Source organism: Manis pentadactyla, chromosome 13 (genome assembly GCF_030020395.1).
Source record: "Manis pentadactyla isolate mManPen7 chromosome 13, mManPen7.hap1, whole genome shotgun sequence".
NCBI lineage: Eukaryota > Metazoa > Chordata > Mammalia > Pholidota > Manidae > Manis > Manis pentadactyla.
In genome coordinates, this window is record NC_080031.1 from 51,006,715 (window position 1) to 51,027,387 (window position 20,673).

Genomic DNA, 20,673 nt, shown 5'->3' on the forward strand with positions numbered 1-20,673 from the left:
TTTTAAGTTTAATATTTCATCTGAAATATTTTATAGAGCCATTGGATTCACAGCGATGAGAGAACCTGGGGGGATCTAAAGTAATTATCTATTAAGAACGTTGTGATTATAGGTTCCTGAGATGAATCCCAAGGGCTGCTCCTTATATAACCTTTTCATGTAAAAATCAAAACCTTATGGAGACAGAGTGTGTCCCATAGAACTATTTTAAGGGAACTCCCCGCCCCCATGTATCCCATGTTCCAAGACCCCCAGTAATGCTGCTAACGCTTGCCCTGTGAGTAAATGACAGGCTAGGCTTTCTACAACATCCATTCACATCTTACTCGTAGTTCTGTCCAAACACCAAAGGAATGGCCAATAATAGTTTCCCAGGGGGCTTCCTCCTTCTGGGCTGCTCTGAGTGGCCTCAGCTGGAAATGGTTCTCTTCTGGGTTGTGATCCTCTTGTACACCATAATCATCATCACCAACTCAGCCATCATCTTGCTCTCCTGCGTGGACCCTCATCTCTACACCCCCATGTACTTCTTCCTCAGCAATCTCTCCTTCCTGGATCTTTGCTTCTCCACAAATGCTGTGCCCCAGATGTTGTCCAACCTGTGGGGGCCAGACAAGACCATCACCTACACAGGCTGTGTCCTCCAAGTCTGTGTGTTGCTCTGTCTTGGGGCCACAGAAGGCGTCATGCTGGTGGTGATGGCCTTTGACCGCTATGTCGCTATCTGCCGGCCCCTGCACTACACCATCATCATGAACCGTCCACTGTGCTGGAAGCTGGTGCTCACGGCCTGGCTGTGTGGCCTGCTGGAGTCTGTGACCCAAACCCCCATCACATTCCAGCTGCCCTTCTGTGCCCACCACCACCTGGATGACTTCCTGTGTCAGGTGCCTGCCCTCATACGCCTGGCGTGCACAGACACCTCAGCCAGTGGGTTGCAGATGACCATCTCTGCTCTCCTCTTCACCGTCGTGCCAGTGGGGTTGATCCTGACTTCCTACGGCTTCATAGCTCAAGCCTTGGGGAAAATCCAGTCTGAGGAGGGAAGGCAGAAGGCCATCACTACCTGCTCCTCCCACCTCACCGTGGTCATCATATTATATGGGACGGTGGCCATGATATACACAGACCCTGAGAACCAACTTGCTTCAAAACATGGCAAGTTCTTCACCTTCTTCTTCACTGTGGTTACACCACTGCTGAACCCCCTCATCTACACCCTGCGGAACAAAGAGGTGAAGGGAGCCCTGCAAAGACTCCTGAGGAAGGGGGACAGCATGAGGGGAAAGAAGAATGTGATATTTTGAACTAGAGCAAATGTTTTAAATCATGGCATCTCTCATTTTGCATAAATAACTCTTTCAATCATCATATAAACAGGTATGTTTATCTCAGAGGAAGTACTTAATGTATTATTCTTTATTCCTGTATTTTGAAGTTGGATTTTGGTTAAGAAAATGTGTATAAATGTAGTATCAGTTTTGTCCATGTACTGTGTTTAAAATATATTTGTCACTGAGAAATTACTATTTTCAGAGTTAATGTTTAAAGAATTACTACTATTATTTTTTAAACATAAGCAGCATGGGATGAACAATTTTTAATTTATTGAAATATGCCTTTTCAATAAATTATTAATGATCTATTATATGTGTGTGTTTAAATAAAATATGAGGAATATTTATATTATGGATTTTTCTCCATGAGCCTGAATGGGGGAAAACTTCCCCCTAATTACCGTAAGTCTTTATTACCTATGCAGTCTTTCCATGGTAACATGTTGGGTACAAACGAGGAATGCCACCTGCGAATGCAGTGCAATATTCTTCTATCTGGAATTTCCAGAAGGTGAACCATGACAATGAAGTGCCTCCTATCTTCACTTCCTATATGGGACCAGAAGGGGTGTGGAAGTCTTATCCTATGACACAAAGAATTGTGTATATTTAATCCAAACTTAATTTCTATGTGATCATAAATATTTATGTATTTAGGTAAATATTTTCTTCTACTTGCATAAACTAGGCCCATTTTATAATAACACAAAGTAGGATAAAGCAAAGGTATGTGACTCATGAATTCTCTATGTCCTTTGTTGTGAATTTGCATAAACACAAATTTGCCTAAATCCAACTGAGTTTTTACAAATGCAACTCAGGTATAAAGTGTGCTCTCAGCGGGTTAGCACAATGATTGACTTGGAAATTTCCTTTAAGGTTTACTGAACATTTTCTAGACCTCTGTGGTATTAGAAATACCCAAGATACCACCCATGTAAATAAATTAAAGGACATATCCATTTTCTGGCTTATCCCAGAGTATTGCAGTGGTTACTAGGTGTCATTACCAAGTGTTAGTTTCAGTAGAGCAGACCTGGGTGTTGGTGAACAGTGGAACTGATATCACATGCATAAAAGCAAGAGTCTCAGTGGAAGGTGTTGCCTGAAGATGAGGGGAGGGGAATATTTGTGTGCTATGCTGAAGAGTCAAGACAGAGTTCGTTTCTCAGAGCTGTTGCATGGACAGGGCATTTCATCAACAGGTTAATAAAACTTCACAGAAGGAAGAATTGAGGAAAATACTTCTTACACCATTGGGTGACCCAGCAAAGCTGTAACTGTGTGTTTACCATTTCTTTTCTCTTACCGTTCCTCTATTGCTTTACTTTTTTCCCCCCAGTATCCGATCAAGTCCTTCTTTGAAATAAACTTTATTATTTATTACACTTCTATCTATTTTAAACCATTTTATCCTCCATTAATTGGTTGCTCCCTGTTGGTCTTACTAGCTGTATGAATTGGTGTTTTGAACAGCATGCATCCTTGTGCATATACTGAGTCACAGCAGAGGGCACACCAAAGGCTGTACTTGCTCAACCGATGGAGGTTGTTTAATATTTTAAGACATAATTCCAGTTGGCAATGTACCCCAGTAGCCTTATGCAAATTGGCACTGACGTTTACTTACTAATGACTCAAAAATTTGGACACTAACTCTGAATAAAAATATAAAAAGGCAGCCATGTCATTACACACTCTGTGAGATATAGAAGATGCCACTCAACAACAAGAGAATATACATTGTTTTCAAGCATCCAGAAATATTATTCATTACTGACCTCACACGAGGGCATAAAACAAACCTACATACATTTGAAAGCACTGAAATGCTACAGAGTGTATTTTCTTACAATAATGTAACAACACAGGAACTCAACTACATAATTTTAGGAAAGTCTATAAACACAGAAATTAAACAACATTTTTCTACTTGACCATGGGCCAAAAAGGAAATCTCAAAGGAAAATGTCCAGGCAATAGAGCCATCAGTTGTGAACTCAAAACCTGGTAAACCATCATTTTAAGAGTAAGAGAAAAATCAATTAAAAATACATTTTCAGATTTTTGTTTTAGACATGTTAATTAACCACTGACTGAAGAACTATTCAAACATAAATACCTAAGGACCTAGAAACTGGGAGCTTTTCGAGAAAAGCTGGAAAGCAAAAGGATAACCTGTATTTAATTTAGGAGAGCTAAGAAAGGAAATGATTAGGCTGGCGGTGGAAGAGCTCATGAGCAACGTACCTCACCCTGGAGGGGCCCTCTGCCAGCTTTAGGTGGAGTGACCAGGTATTTCTACACCCGCAGGTGGACCGAAACAAGAGGCTTGGCTGCAAATCTGTGTATCAGGCCATTGAATCAATATCCTCACACCCACTTCATGAGGCTGAGTGACTATGCCTCCGCCAATCAGCACAACACTCCCATTTTACTTTACAGAGATGCTGAACACCTAGGGCTCTGGAATTGGAAAAGCAGGCAGAGCACATGGCAAATACTGAATGAACACAACAGATTGTGAGGCATCCCAGTTCCATGTCCCCACTTGGGCTGTTGGTGCAGGGAGCCAGTTACCAGCCCTCCAATCTTTTCAGAGAAAACGGGTCATCCCAAATAAAATACCTGTAGATACTCACATTTAGGGTTTCCCAAGTGAATGAATCATTTTAACCATAGTTCAGTGAAGCTCACCAGTTATTAAGACTCACTCTGGTCCAGAGATCTTCCCAAATGTAGAGAGGCAGGGATCAACTATCTTCTGAAAAAAACCTCTTAAGTGAAAAAGATGGATATTAAAACAAAATAAGAGGAAAAAAAAGAATAAACAGTAATGCAGGGAACAAAAGGACTATCTCAAAAGAAAACTTTGATTTGTCTTCTCAAAGAGAAAAGTTCATGTGAATAGATATTAAACTAGAACATGATGATATGAAGATAGCATTGAAGAATATTTTAATTGACTAACCATCTTTTCCTATTGTATTAAAATACTGTGAAATAATTGACAAGTATAACTATGTATTTAAAGTAGCACAATGTGAATATATATATATATACACACATACATACATACATACATAAATAAATGTTACACTGGTCAAGATAATTAACACCTTCACCTCACATAGTTAATTGTGTGTGTGTGTGTGTGTGTGTACATGTGTGTGGATAAAATGAAAGTTCCTGTGGCCAGGATTCTCACCTGGCCCTGGTTTGCTAGCTCACTACACACGTGTGGGCAATGCATCGTTATTGACTCTATATAGAGAGCCCTGCCCAGTGCTCTGGGCTGCATGGTGGCATGGCTGCAAGGCTGCAGGAGAGCAGAGCAGAGGCTGGAGTGGTGGTAGTGCTGAAGACAGAGGCCCAGAGGATGGCTGTGCAGGCAGAGAGGCCCAGAGGCAGAGACTAGCTTGCTGCGTGCAAACTCGCTCTGAGTGGACAGGACTTTAGTGATTGACCTGCCACCATGGGAATAAAGTTGGGTATAACCCTTTCACCCCAAGAATGTTCTACTGTCATTTCTTTGGTCACATAGAACCCATAGTGAACTTGCCAGGGCCTAAACCCATTGGCAAGACAATGTGTGTGTGGTAAGAAATCTTTCTTAAGCTTATTTTTAGTAATTTTCAAGTATACAATACATTATTACTTAACTACATTTAATATATCATGTATTAGATCCTAGGAACTTACTCTTCTTACAATTGAAAAGTTATTCCCCTTGTTACATTTTGCCATTCTCCCCTCCCCCCAGTCTGTGGCAACCACCATTCTAATCTCCATTTCTTTGAAATCAGCTTTTTTATTTTTAATTTATAATCCACATATACATGGTACTATGCAGTATCAGTCTCGCTCTTTCTGGCCTATTTCACACAGCATAATTCTTTCCAAGCTCATACATGTTGCAATTGGCAGGATTTCTTTCACATTTATGACTGAGAAATATTACATTAAATGTGTATAAATATATTTTTTTCTTTATTCATGCATATGTGAAGGAAATTTAGGTCATTTCCATATCTTGACTATTGAAAATAATGCTGCAATAAACACAGATGTGCAGCTATTTTCTCAAGATTCTGTGTTTGACCTCATTTGATACATGCCCAGAAGTGGGATTGCCACATCATATGGCAACTCTATTCTTATTTGTTGAGGAACTACCATACTGTTTCCCGTGATGCCTGTACCAATTTACATTCCAGGTTATACAATTTCCATTTTCTCTGCATCACTATCAACACTTATTGATAAGAGCCAGAACAGGTGTGAAGTGATATCTCATTTTGGTTTTGATTTACATTTCACTGATTACTAGTGATGTGGAGCCCATTTTTATATATCTACTTGCCATTTTTTGGTCTTTTTTGGGGAAAAAGTTCTAGTTAGGTCTTCTGACCATATTTTGATTGGATTGCTTGCTTTTTTTTTGTTATTGAGTTACATGAGTGACATGTATTTTTGATATTAACATCTTATCAAGGACCTGGACTTAAAAACATTCTCCCATTATGTATGCTTTTAATTTTTTGTTTGTTCTGTTTGTTGTACAGAATTTTGTTGGTTTCATGTATCCCACATGTTTATTCTTTTGGTGTTTTAGCCAAGTAATCATTGCCGAGGTTGGTACCGAATGTCTTTCTCCCTAGGTTTTTTCTAGGAGCTAGGATTTCACCTATAAGCATTTAAGTCTATAATCAATTTCAAGGTCATATTTGTGTGTGTAGTTTGGGTTCCAGGCAAGACACTAAAATGATGGCTGTGTTCCCCAGAATGTTAAAGATGTAGGAGAGCAAAATTATGACCAAAAGGATTCTCTCTAGCTGGGGCTGATCAGAAAATCCCAGCAGAACAAACCCCTTTCACAGCTGTCGTTGCGTTCCCCCGTGGTCCTGCAGACTTCAGTTCATCAAAGGGTTACTTTCTGGGGAAAGGAGGTGACGAGGTCGGCCGTGGTGGAGTAGGGCTGGGGCCAGGATGGGCGCCTTCCTTTTGTGCCGTTCAGCATGTTGTCAAGGGCACTTTGCTCAACACACATATTTTGGTAGGAAATGCCTTCCACTTCTGCGTCCTTGAAGCGGATTTCAGATTTCACTCTTTCTAATGGGACCCACTAGAGAGCAAACACCACCAGGGTGTCCTCTTGTTTCCACCCATGACCCAAGAGGGTATCACCCTCCCCTCATTATTCCTCTACGGAGGTACCTTTGCAGACTTACTGATGCTCATTTGTGAGACTCTCTGCTATTGGTTTTGGTTTGATATTCTTAGAAGACTCTCGCATCATGCACTTTTAAATTATACAATGGTGAAAAAATATGGAGGAGACATTAGGAAAAATAACAAGTGTGTGTGGAGACAAAGTAGGTGAGAGGTTGGTAGTGACGGCGCACCTCCAGCGCGGAGAGGAGCTTTGAAGGCACGTGCAGAGAAAGAAAGTGCTGACGAGGTCGCCTCGTGGGCAGAGGGCAGAGGGCAGATGAGAATCAAATCAGCATCGAGTGGATGCCACTTACTGATTTGGGTGCCGACATTCACTTCGAGCAGAGTTTTAGCTGCTGACATTTTAGCTAAATACCCAGACAGCAGTCGCACACATTATTACATGGTTTCTTTTCACGTCCCACCTCCTTCTCTTTTTCTATCTCTTTTCCCATTATTTTTGGTATGTCTTAATTACGGTAGCTTACAGGACTTTAGGGATGAACTGGAGAAGGAGCTTGTTTTTGCTCTCTCTCTCGTAGGTATTTTCATTTGAAACAAGCACTTCACACCTTTTCCTTTTAAGACCCAATGTTGATTAACTTTTGAAATATTCTAATGCTGCTTATAGACACCTAATATTTATTATTTTTGTTTGAAAATTTATTCTGAACACATCACATTTTAATATATATTTGAAAAATAAAGAAATATATAACTATAAAAGATAATATTTTCTTATAATAGCTTAATTCAAATATGATCCCTGTTAACTGCTTAGTGTACTAGGAAAAACAGCTTAGGGATGATAAAAGCTTTCATCTCCACATTCTTCAGTTATCTTCTGTACTTTTAACAACAATCCACATGTCTATATTTATTATTTATAATGAATACAAACATTAAATTGGTGGTCATCAAAATACACTATAATCATTTCTTAAATAAATACCTATGTTTTTCATTTTTGATACCTTACTATGTACTGTATATACTTACTGTGCACACCTAACCTTGTTTTTTATTAGTTATCCTATGCCAAAAGCTTAAAGAAAACAGGAGAGGTTATCTTATTTTCAAAGACTGCATCCACTTCCATCACATGGCAAATGTTACTTAACAATTGTTTTATTACATGTCATTAATGTTGGTTAGAGTTTATTACTATAATTCTTAGTATTGCAAAAACCTTTAGCATGCATTTACTTATATTTGTGTCTGTTTACTTTAAAGATTTCCAGAAATAGAATTAGTTATCATTATAAGAAAATTAATATAGTTTGAAAATTTTACATATATACTACAATAAATGCTCTTTCCTGGAGTGTTTGAAAGGCGATGTCAGCTCACCATGCACAAATTTAATTTTATTAATTTTACATAGTAATGCCCCTTGAGAAAATCATTATTTTAGTATTTATTTTAACTTGAGGTTATCTGTTACTCGCATGCATTGAATTTTGCTTTACCTATTCTTATATTTTGCCCTTTTGGAATTGATTCATAAAGTGATCTATTGATGCAGCTCGCAACAGAGCTCCTCTTTTCTTTTTCACACAAATATTTTATATGACCAATATTCAAAGTTGATATTGAAGTGGTCTTGTCAAATGTCAAACCAAAAACAGAGCAGAATGTGTAAAAGGAAAGAGACTGGGGAGGAGGTGTTGGAGCTAAGAGGGCAGCATCATCCAAAGGGGACCAGCACCCCAGTAATGGCCAGGGGTGAGGAGAGAACAATGAGCAAGACAGTGGGATGAACAGCTGGAGTGCGTTCAACAAGCAGCAGGGATGGAGAAACTGGGCAAGAGTCCCCAATGCCTACAACACCTGAGAACTGTTGTTATAAAACAGGTCTGGATCATGATACAATGCTAAATCTTGATTTATGACCAAACAAATATAAATAAAGCAGTTTAACCATGAGAGAACTTCATGAGACTGAAATACAAGAATTCAGAGATATGATGACCAGTCCAGAGGTGGTGAGGATCAGACAACAGAAATACATGAAATGGGAATCGACCCGAGTCAGAAAGAATCTGAAGAAAATCATAGAGATTAAACTCAGTGGTTGGCTTCATGGTTTGTATGTGGAAGTAAAGTGATCTGTAAAGTGAATGAATCAAGTTGTCCAGATGAAGGTATTTGAAGATACAGTAATAAACATTAAGAAATATTAAATTAAGATTGGATGATGTGGAAGAGAAATAGTTCAGAAAGGATTTATTCTTTCTTATGCTAATTCCAATAGACACTAGAGACAAAGGATATTTTACTCTTCATAAAGTAGATTCTATACTCAATAAAAGGATTCTTAAAAGATAACTAAACAAATATACAAATTTTCCTAAAAGGAAAAAAATAAAGCACATAGTAAAGACTTTTTAAAATAAAAATATGAAAAGAACATAAAATAATATAAAGTGCAAGAGAATATGGTGTAAACTTATTGGACATGTCAAGACACATCATAGGGTTTAACCCACTCATTAGAATAAAAAGATCACTAGTCTCTCTGAAAATCTCTTTCCCCAGATAAACTGGCTTGTTTCTTCAAGTCAATAAGATCTTCAATATTGGATAAATAGAGAATTCTTTGATGATGTACTTTACTTTTATTCACAATAGTAACCACTCCTCACATATTTTACAATGCTTTGTTTATTATCAGTCTCCAAAATAAAATGTAAATCCAGGGGTTGTGACTTCTTCCCCATTTTATCACTGGTGCCTCCCCAGTGCCTAGAACAGTGCCTGTGACACTGCAGACGTTCAAAACAAATGTTTGCTTAAGGAATACACTACATTGTTTAGAAGTTACAACCGCAAGATGGTAGAATAATAGATCCCCAGCTTTAGTCTCCCTCATGAAAATATGGATCAGCTACTATACACAGACAAGAACACCTTTGTAGAAAACCCAAAACGTGGGGTTGAGTCTGAAGCATCCACTGGAGCAGAAAAACTGAAATAACCACATTAGATGAAGAGTAGGGGGTGTGGCTTCACATTAACTGGGAGGAGTGGCTTCACGTGAACCGAATCACCCCTCCCCCCAGGCCAGCACACCTACACTGTGGCTCCCCTGTGGGGAGAAGAGAGTTCCAGGCAGGCACTGGGCCTCTCAGAACTCTGGAGCACTGCCCCCGGGGCCCGTGTCTTCCCACGTCATGGGGGACGCTGACTGGGGAAGGGGCAGTGATCACAACCTGGGCCCGTCTGGGAGACATGGGCATGAGGCTCACCAAGTGCACAGATCTTGGTCACAGTAGTGTCCTCGTTGGACACTCAGCCTGGGTAGCCAGTTCAGCAGAAGCTTCACCATCCCTGGAGGCAAACTGCAGCCCCACACGGCCAGTGATCACAATCGGTGGTTCTGTCAGGCTGAGGTCCCCAGCCCTGGGTCCAGTCCTCCGCTGGGGCCAAGACTGTGACTCCACCCTACTGCATACAGTGACAGCCTGTAGCCCCACCAGATGTGGGGTACGGCCTGATGCTCCATCTTGACTGGAACCCCAGTTGGTGACCCTGCCCAGTCCAGCCCAGGCAGCGGGCTTGCCTAACAATGGAGTCTGTCTGCAGTCTCACCGGAAGCAGAGTCCAGCCAGTGATGCCACTTGGGAGTGGAGGGTAGCCCGTGTCTCCACCCAACCAGGGATGGTGGCAGAGCCCAGGCTGAGGCTCAGTAGGACCACAGAACTCAGCCTGAAGTTCCATCCACCTGCAGAACCGTGTGACTGGCACTGCTTGTAAGGAGTCACAGCCTGTACCCCTAGCTGACCAGGAAAACCAGCCATCCCCTACATCTCACTGCAGAGCTCAGCCAGCCGACCTGCCCCAGCGGGCCCTGGCAGAGGTCCTAACTGGCCTCAGAGTGCAGGCACTAGCCATGCCTGTGCAGAGCCCTCGGCAGAACTCCCTGACTTCCCTGCGAGTGATACAAGCCGGCCTGGCAGGAACACCAGCTTGGGATGACTGGGAAAAGTCTTTCTCCACCAAAGTGAATGGGTAAGGAAAAGGAAAGAGGATCACTTCCTCAAATATGCAGACGTCCACATAAGGGGGCCAGGGTCCCGAAGGTGATGGGGAACATGTCATCACTGAAAGCTAATAAAGCTCAAATAACTTACCCTAAAGAAAGGGAGATTTATGAACTGACAGATAACTCAGAATGACTATTTTAAGTAAGTTCAGTAATATACATAAAACCCAGATGTACAACTAAATGAAATTAGGAAAACAATACATGAATTAAATGTGATGTTCAACAAGGAAAAGGAACTATAGACAAAAACAAAAATCTTGTAGCTGAAGAATACAATAATTGATCAGAAAATCCAAATAGTGACCTTCAAGATAAGACTTGATTACGAAGAAGAACAAATCAGTGAATTTAAAAACAGTCATTTGAAATTATCCATTCAGAGGACTAAAAAGAAAAAAGAGTGAAAACTGTGAAGAAATTCTACAGGACTTGTGAGAGACCATCAATGCACAGTATGAGTGTAGTGGGAGTCCCAGAGGGAGAAAGAAAAAGTCTAAAGAAACAATAACCAAAAAAACTCATAAATTTGAGTAGGAAAATAGACATACAGGGACATGAAGCTGAAAGATCCCCAAAGAGTCAACCCAGAGAGGACTTTCCTGAGACGTAGGTAATCAAAGCATGAGAAGATGAAGACAAAGAAAAACTGTAGAACAACAAGAGAAAAGAAACATGACCTCGAGGGAATCCCTGTAAGACTCTCCCCACATCTCTCAGCAGGGGTCTCAGAGGCCAGGAAGAGCTAGTGATGGAGTCAAACTGCTGAGAGGATCCGGTGGTGCTCAACCACCCAGTATCTCTCTCTCTCTCTGTCTCTCTTCCCAACCACCTCTCTTTCACACACATATAATGTTTCCTAATACTAAAGAAAAAAGGAAGACTCCTTATAAATTTATATTTGCCACTCTTAGTGCTTACAAAAGTTTAAGCACTAAAACAGAGCTTGCATGAAGTTCTGTATAATGCTTTGAATACACAGGGATATGTTTTTATGTCTGTCTTATTTTGTGCCTGTGTCTGTGTTCGAGTGTGAAGTGTTGCCTTACTTTGTGGCTGCATTTTCTTGTGTTTGTCTTTAAGATAACTGTATGTTGTATTTTGATTTAAATAGAATTCCTAAAAATAAACATTCTGATCTATACCTACTTTATATTTTGTATGATGTCAAGCCCATGTCATTTGCTCAGGGCAAGATTTAAATCACCACGCTTGAAATAACTTCAGTCTCTACGTCGCAGCATTCCAAGTTTTCACTTGCTCTCACCCATCTGTGAACTGCTTGTTCCTCTATATGATGAAAACATCAGAAGAGGAGCCACTCAAGAAGCCCAAAGTAGCTATCTCTGCCATCCCTTCGGTCTTACACCATGAACTCACTTTAGTGGGCCACGCAGAAGGGCATCACGCGCCAGGCACTGAGTGCAGCGCTGAAGATGTGGTGAAAATCAATATTAGATGTGGCGACAATGAAGCTTTAAACATTTTGCTAGCAAATAATTTTCTGAATGATGTCATGGCTTTCTTCAGAGTATTAACATATTAGGCCAAAAAGGAATGGTTTTAGTATTGTTTGATTCTCCAGCTTTGGAAAAATTTTTTCCATTAAAATCAATCAACTGGTATAAAACCATACAACTTTCTAATATCTTTAGTTTACCAAAGTCTGCCTTTTAAAATGAAGGATTATTGTGGGCCAGTCTATTTGACAGAAATCTACATCATCAGATAATTTAGATGAACTTTAGAAGAGAAAATTATGTGGACACTGCTACATGAAATTTCCTGTGAATCTTTCCTTAAACGATTACAATTCACATAGCTTATTTTGGAATACCTGATATTGGGGGTGATCCCAGCCTCTTCTTGGATGGCCCCTCTTGTCTTAGTATTCTTGTGTGATAATCAGTTATAAATGTTGGATAATATGCATAGACAAATAGAAATTACTGAGTAAAATAATGCAAAAATGACAAATGAGGCAGAAAATGGAGTAGATGCTGTACCTTAGTAATGTGAGAGAGCTCGGATTCCTGACCTGAATTCAGTTCAGAAGAGTAAAACCCATAGAGTGACTGTGATCTATATTCTGAGTCTAAAACAGTGAGTAAATCTGAGAGGAAATGGAGGAGGACAAGGTCTCCCATACGGACAATGTTCCTGGATTCAGGGTATGGCTTGTTTATGCTGGTGACGCCACAGGGACTGTGATCACAACCCACCAATTAAACTTGGAAAGATTCATTCAGTGGATATTTATGCCCTCAGGTCACTTCCTCCAGGAAAAACGCCTTGTTATCCAATTGACCTTAAGTATCCAAAGCAGAATTCTAATTAATATATTAATGCCTATATATGTACTTGCATTAACTTTATTTACCGAATTTTTAAATTTTTAATAAAAATCGCATTTATTTATTCATCCAAAAATTTTGTTGAAGTGGGAAATTAAAAGCTGAACTTTATTTATTAAATAAGTTAAGAGAGTAAAACATAATGGAAAACTGACATTTTGGACCAAGTAAGAAAAATGAAGGTCAGATGAAGAAAAATACACTCCAAAAACATTAAAAATCATATTAGTTAGTTTTTGAAAAAGGGCATTATTTATTTTGTGAGGGAATGTGGTATTATTTTATTATTTTCTCTAAGTATATGAAAAACCCCTTTAGAAGACTTTTTCTTTGTTTTGTTTTGAGAGGGCATCTCTCATATTTATTGATCAAATGGTTGTTAACAACAATAAAATTCTGTATAGGGGAGTCAATGCTCAATGCACAATCATTAATCCACCCGAAGCCTAATTCTCATCAGTCTCCAATCTGCTGAAGCATAACGAACAAGTTCTTAGATGATGAACAAATTCTTACATAGTGAATAAGTTCTTACATGGTGAAAAGTACAAGGGCAGTCATCACAGAAACTTTCGGTTTTGATCAAGCATTATGAACTATAAACAATCAGGTCAAATATGAATATATGTTTGATTTTTATACTTGATTTATATGTGGATCCCACATTTCTCCCTTTATTATTATTTTTAATAAAATGCTGAAGTGGTAGGTAAATGCAAGATAAAGGTAGTAAACTTAGTTTAGTGTTGTAAGAGAGCAAATGTAGATGATCAGGTGTGTGCCTGTAGACTATGTGTTAATCCAAGCTAGACAAGGGAAATAAAACATCCACGGATGCAGAAGATTTCTCTCAGAACAGGGGGGGTGAGGTTCCCTGACTCACCTCTGTTGATCCCCAATTTCTCACCTGATGACCCCCCTGCGACTGTGCCTGTCTTATGTTGTTCCTCCCTTGAGGAATCTTACCCGTCTCTGGCTAACCAGTCATCTTCCGGGGCCATACAGGGAAATGTAAAGTTGGTAAGTGAGAGAGAAGCCTTATTGTTTGAAATGGTTAGCTTTTTACTTCTTTGCATATTTATGCCCTGTGGCTTCTATGCCCAGCATTTGTCTTGAGGTATCTTTACCACTTGGAAGAATTATGATACTCGGTAAATTTGATATGAGGCACGAATTCTATTTAAGGGTTGTAATTAGGAAGGAAGAAGAAAAGCTATAGAAGTAGCAGATGGAAGAAAACATGGGAAGATTGATTATTTCTTTGACATATCTTCTTGTAGAGTAACTTAAGCATGTATAGGTTTTAAACTACTAGTTAAATTGCGCACACACATTAACAAAATAGGAATACAGTTACATAACCAAAGCAGATCTATAATTACCAGCCATCTCTGGTGAAACCAAGAAAACCAGTTAGGCATCCTACGCATTTGTGAAAATTTATCTATGATATGATGGATATTGTCCAACAGTACTTGAAAAGTCTGACAGAAATCAGACAAATTAAAACAACCCATTCCTTGGAACTGTTCACATCCCATATGTTCTTTTAACAGTAGATTGTCTATAGTTGTAAGATTTTGGAGCAATACAACTTGCACTTCTCCTAATTCTTGGTTGAGTTCCAATAGTATAGATCCAGTCAAATTTGTTGTTTTACTGTATGCACAGGCCAGCTTAGATATCTCTTTCTTCATTCCCATGGCAAGTGCAGGAAATGGTGGGATGAATGTAGCTGCAGCTGTAGCATCGCCTGGATATTTGTTGAGGATTTTGATGATCATCTTCTGGTATGACTCTTCTAGAAAGTGCTGATGTTGGAAGTTCTTCTTCATATCATATCTTAGTTCATTTTCTGGATAGCCAAATTAGGCTTTGATCCTCTGTATAAACACAAACAGACCCTTTGCCCACACTTTGATAAGCCCTTTATACCATTGTGTAGAACACATTGGAGGTCACCACACAGGTACTAATTTTTTTTTTTTTGAGAAAGGAATATTATCAGAAAAATGTACCTCCATAGCCAATCATCTGACACCTTTTAATTGATCAAAATTAAGGGTGTTTAAAGCATGCATTAATCGTTGATTTACAGTTATTTTTATCCTATCATGGAGTAATCCACTTTCATTTCTTTTTTTTTTGTTATCATTAATTAACACTTACATGAAGAATATCATGTTTGCTAGGCTCTCCCCTATACCAGGCCCCCCCTATAAACCCCTTTACAGTCACTGTACATCAGCATAGCAAAATGTTGTAGAATCACTACTTGCCTTCTCTGTGTTGTACAGCCCTCCCCTTTCTCCCAACCCCCCATTATGCATGCTAATCTTAACACACTCCATCTTCTTCCCCCCCCTTATCCCTCCCTACCCACCCATCCTCCCCAGTCCCTTTCCCTTTGGTACCTCTTAGTCCATTCTTGGGTTCTGTGATTGCACTGATGTTTTGTTCCTTCAGTTTTTCCTTTGTTCTTATACTCCACAGATGAGTGAAATTCTTTGGTATTTCTCTTTCTCTGCTTGGCTTATTTCACTGAGCATAATACCCTCCAGCTTCATCCATGTTGCTGCAAATGGTAGGATTTGCCCTCTTCTTATGGCTGAGTAGTAATCCATTGTGTACATCTACCACATCTTCTTTATCCATTCATCTACCGATGGACATTTAGGTTGCTTCCAATTCTTGGCTATTGTAAATAGTGCTGTGATAAACATAGGGGTGCATCTATCTTTCTAAAACTTGATTGCTGCATTCTTAGGGTAAATTCCTAGGAGTGGAATTCCTGGGTCAAATGGTAAGTCTGTTTTGAGCATTTTGATGAACCTCCATAGTGCTTTCCACATTGGTTGAACTAATTTACATTCCCACCAGCAGTGTAGGAGGGTTCCCCTTTCTCCACAGCCTCACCAACATTTGTTGTTGTTTGTCTTTTGGATAGCAGCCATCCTTACTGGTGTGAGGTGATACCTCAAAGAAGTTTTAATTTGCATTTCTCTGATAATTAGCAATGTGGAGCATCTTTTCATGTGTCTGTTGGCCTTCTGTATTTCTTTTTTGGAGAGCTGTCTTTTCCGTTCCTCTGCCCATTTTTTAATTGGGTTATTTGCTTTTTGTTTGTTGAGGTGTGTGAGCTCTTTATATATTCTGGACGTCAAGCCTTTATCGGATCTGTCATTTACAAATATATTCTCCCACACTGTAGGGTTCCTTTTTGTTCTATTGATGGTGTCTTTTTCTGTAGAGAAGCTTTACAGCTTAATATAGTCCCACTTGTTCATTTTTGCTGTTGTTTTCCTTCCCGGGGAGATATGTTCAAGAAGAGGTCACTCATGCTTATGTCTAAGAGGTTTTTGCCTATGTTTTTTTCCAAGAGTTTATGGTTTCATGACTTACATTTAGGTATTTGATCCATTTTGAGTTTACTTTTGTATATGGGGTTAGACAATGGTCCAGTTTCATTCTCCTACATGTAGCTGTCCAGTTTTGCCAGCACCATCTGTTGAAGAGACTGTCATTTTGCCATTGTATGTCCATGGCTCCTTTATCAAATATTAATTGACCATATATGTTTGGGTTAATTTCTGGAGTCTCTAGTCTGTTTCACTGGTCTGTGGCTCTGTTCTTGTGCCAGTACCAAATTGTCTTGATTACTATGGCTTTATAGTAGAGCTTGAAGTTGGGGAGTGAGATCCCTCCTACTTTATTCTTCTTTCTGAGCATTGCTTTGCCTATTCGGGGTCTTTGCTGTTTCCATATGAATTTTTGAATTATTTGTTCCAGTTCATTGAGGAATGTTGCTGATAGTTTGATAGGGATTGCATCAAATCTGTATTTTGCTTTGGGCAGGATGGCCATTTTGATGATATTAATTGTTCCTAGCCAAGAGCATGGGATGAGTTTCCATTTGTTAGTGTCCCCTTTAATTTCTCTTAAGAGTGACTTGTAGTTTTCAGAGTATAAGTCTTTCACTTCTTTGGTTAGGTTTATTCCTAGGCATTTTATTCTTTTTGATGCAAATGTGAATGGAGTTGTTTTCCTGATTTCTCTTTCTGTTGGTTCATTGTTAGTCTATTGGAAAGCCACAGATTTCTGTGTATTAATTTTGTATCCTGCAACTTTGCTGTATACCAATATCAGTTCTAGTAGTTTTGGGGTGGAGTCTTTAGGGTTTTTTATGTACAATATCATGTCATCTGCTGATAGTGACAGTGTGACTTCCTCTTTACCAATCTGGATTCCTTGCATGTCTTTGTTTTGCCTGATTGCCGTGGCTAGGACCTCCAGTACTATGTTAAATAACAGTGGGGAGAGTGGGCATCCCTGTCTAGTTCCCAATCTCAGAGGAAAAGCTTTCAGCTTCTCGCTGTTCAGTATAATGTTGGCTGTGGGTTTATCGTAAATGGCCTTTATTATGTTGAGGTACTTGCCCTCTGTTCCCATTTTCCTGAGAGTTTTTATCATGAATGGATATTGAATTTTGTCAAATGCTCTTTCAGCATCTATGGAGATGATCATGTGGTTTTTGTCGTTCTTTTTGTTGATGTGGTGGATGATGTTGATGGATTTCCGAATGTTGTACCATCCTTGCAGCCCTGGGATGAATCCCGCTTGGTCACGGTGTATGATCCTTTTGAGGTATTTTTGAATTCAGTTTGCTAATATTTTGTTGAGTATTTTTGCATCTTCCTTCATCAGGGATATTGGTCTGTAGTTTTCTTTTTTGGTGGGGTCTTTGCCTTGTTTTGGTATTAGGGTGATGTTGGCTTCATAGAATGAGTTTGGGAGTTTTCCCCCCTCTTCTATTTTTTGGAAAACTTTAAAGAGAACGGGTATTATGTCTTCCCTGTATGTCTGATAAAATTCCGAAGTAAATCAATCTGGCCCGTGGGTTTTGTTCTTTTTGATTACCGCTACAATTTCGTTTCTGGTAATTGGTCTGTTTAGATTTTCTGTTTCTTTCTTTGTCAGTTTTGTAAGGTTGTATTTTTCTAGGAAGTTGTCCATTTCTCCTAGGTTTCCCAGCTTTTTAGCATATAGGTTTTCATAGTACTCTCTAATAATTGTATTTCTGTGGGGTCCGTCATGATTTTTCCTTTCTCATTTCTGATTCTGTTGATTTTTTTTGACTCTCTTTTCCTCTTATTAAGTATGGCTAGAGGCTCATTTATTTTGTTTATTTTATTGAAGAACCAGCTCTTGGTTTCATTGATTTTTTTCTATTGTTTTATTCTTCTCAATTTTATTTATTTCTTCTCTGATCTTCATTATGTCCCTCCTTCTGCTGACCTTAAGCCTCATTTGTTCTTCTTTTTTCCAATTTCAATAATTGTGACATCTGACCATACATTTGGGATTGTTCTTTCTTCTTTAAATATGCCTAGATTGCTATATACTTTCATCTTAAGACTGCTTTTGCTGTATCCAACAGTAGTTGGGGCTCTGTGTTGTTGTTTTCATTTTTTTTCATATATTGCTGGATATCCATTTTGATTTGGTCATTGATCTATTGATTATTTAGGAGGGTGTTGTTAAGCCTCCATGTGTTTGTGAGCCTTTTTGCTTTCTTTGTACAGTTTTTTTCTAGTTTTATGGCTTTGTGGTCTGAAAAGTTGGTTGGTAGGATTTCAATCATTTGGAATTTACTGAGGCTCTTTTTGTGGCCTAGTATGTGGTCTGTTCTGGAAAATGTTCTATGTGCACTTGAGAAGAATGTGTATCCTTTTCCTTTTGGATGTAGAGTTCTGTAGATGTCTATTAATTCCATCTGTTCTAGTGTGTTGTTCAGTGCCTCTGTGTCCTTACTTATTTTCTGTCTGGTGGATCTGTCCTTTGGAGTGAGTGGTGTGTTGAATTCTCCCAGAATGAATGCATTGCATTCTATTTCCTCCTTTGGTTCTGTTAGTATTTGTTTCAGATATGTTGGTGCTCCTGTTTTGGGTGCATATATATTTATAATGGTTATATCCTCTTGATGGACTGAGCCCTTTATCATTAAGTAATGTCCTTCTTTATCTTTTGTTACTTTCTTTATTTTGAAGTCTGTTTTGTCTGATACCAGAATTGCAACACCTGCTTTTTTCTCCCTGTTGTTCGCATGAAATATCTTTTTCCATCCCTTGATTTTAAGTCTGTGCATGTCTTTGGGTTTGAGGTGAGTCTCTTGTAAGCAGCATATGGATGGATCTTGCTTTTTTATCCATTCTATTACTCTGTGTCTTTTGATTGGTGCATTCAGTCCATTTACATTTAGGGTGATTGTTGAAATGTATGTACTTATTTCCATTTCAGGCTTTAAGTTTGTGGTTACCAAAAGTGCAGGGTTAGCTTCTTTACTATCTTACTGTCTAACTTATCTCGCTTGTTGAGCTATTATAAACATGGTCTGATGATTCTTTATTTCTCTCCCTTCTTATTCATCCTCCTCCCTTCCTCATATGTTGGGTGTTTTTTTGTGTGCTCTTTTTAGGAGTTCTCCCATCTAGAGCAGTCCCTGTAAGATGCCCTGTAGAGGTGGTTTGTGGGAGGCAATTTCCCTCAACTTTTGCTTGTCTGGGAATTGTTTAATCCCTCCTTCATATTTAAATGATAATTGTGCTGGATACAGTAGTCTTGGTTCAAGGCCCTTCTGTTTCTTTGCATTAAGTATATCATGCCATTCTCTTCTCGCCTCTTGGGTTTCTGTTGAGAAGTCTGATGATAGCCTTATGTCTTTTCCTTTGTAGGTAACCTTTTTTTTCTCTCTGGCTGCCTTTAATACTTTGTCCTTGTCTTTGATCTTTGCCATTTTTATTATTCTGTGTCTTGGTATTGCCCTCCTTGGATCCCTTGTCATGGGAGTTCTGTGTACCTCTGCGATCTGAGATTCCATTTCCTCCCCTAGTTTGGTGAAATTTTCAGCAATTATTTCTTCAGACACTTTCTATTCCTTTTTCTCTCTCTTCTTCTTCTGGTATCCCTATAGTGTGGATATTGTTCCGTTTTGATTGGTCACTCAGCTCTCTTAGAATTCTTAAATTCCTGGAGATCCTTTAATCTCTGTATCAGCTTCTCTGCATTCCTGTTCTCTGTTTTTTAGTTCATTAATTGTCTCTTACATCTCGTCCATTCTGTTTTGATGTCCTTCCTGAGCTTGTTTTATTTCTATATTCTCCTTCCTTAGTTCTTGCATATTTCTCTGCAAGTCCATCAGCATGTTTATGACTTTTGTTTTGATTCTTTTTCAGGAAGACTGGTTAAATCTATCTCCCCAGTTTCCTTCTCAGGGGAAGATGTAATAGATATCGAAGCTGTCTGGGTTAGTCTTGTCTGGATCATATTTTTTTGCCTTTTCATGTTGATAGTTGACTGTCAACTGGGAGGGCCAAACTTTCCGCTTGCTACTGGCCTTTCTTTACTGGGACAACTGCGACCCCTTGTGGCTTGTGTTGTGTAATTGCGTGTAGACTGGATCTTTGTTTCTTGGTTGACTGGTATGGAGGATGCTTCCTTCTGAGGGCATGGCCAACCTTAGGCTGCTTCTCTGCTTTTGCCGCACCCCAGAGGGTAATGGATGGGGGGCTTTTTGGCTGTTTACCTCCATGAGGGGCCTCAGATCTGTTTCTGAGGGGGTTATTGCACCCGGTTTTCCCTGTAGTTTCCAGCTGCTGGACTGTGACCTGTGTTATTTCCGTCCAGCTGTTGCATCCCTTTCCCTTTAAGACTTTCAAAAAGCACT

General features: G+C 39.3%; 1 protein-coding gene across 1 annotated transcript; it reads left to right on the forward strand.

The window, feature by feature from the left end:
- The first annotated feature begins 353 nt into the window (after positions 1 to 353).
- Positions 354 to 1,307, forward strand: LOC118919973 (olfactory receptor 2H2-like). Its single transcript, XM_036900406.2, has one exon. It carries the CDS (start codon positions 354 to 356, stop codon positions 1,305 to 1,307), a length of 954 nt encoding a protein of 317 aa, XP_036756301.2.
- The last annotated feature ends 19,366 nt before the right edge of the window (positions 1,308 to 20,673 follow it).

Coding starts and splice junctions, on each gene's coding strand:
- LOC118919973 (XM_036900406.2), top strand. CDS start 354: ATGGCCAATAATAGTTTCCCAGGGGGCTTCCTCCTTCTGGGCTGCTCT.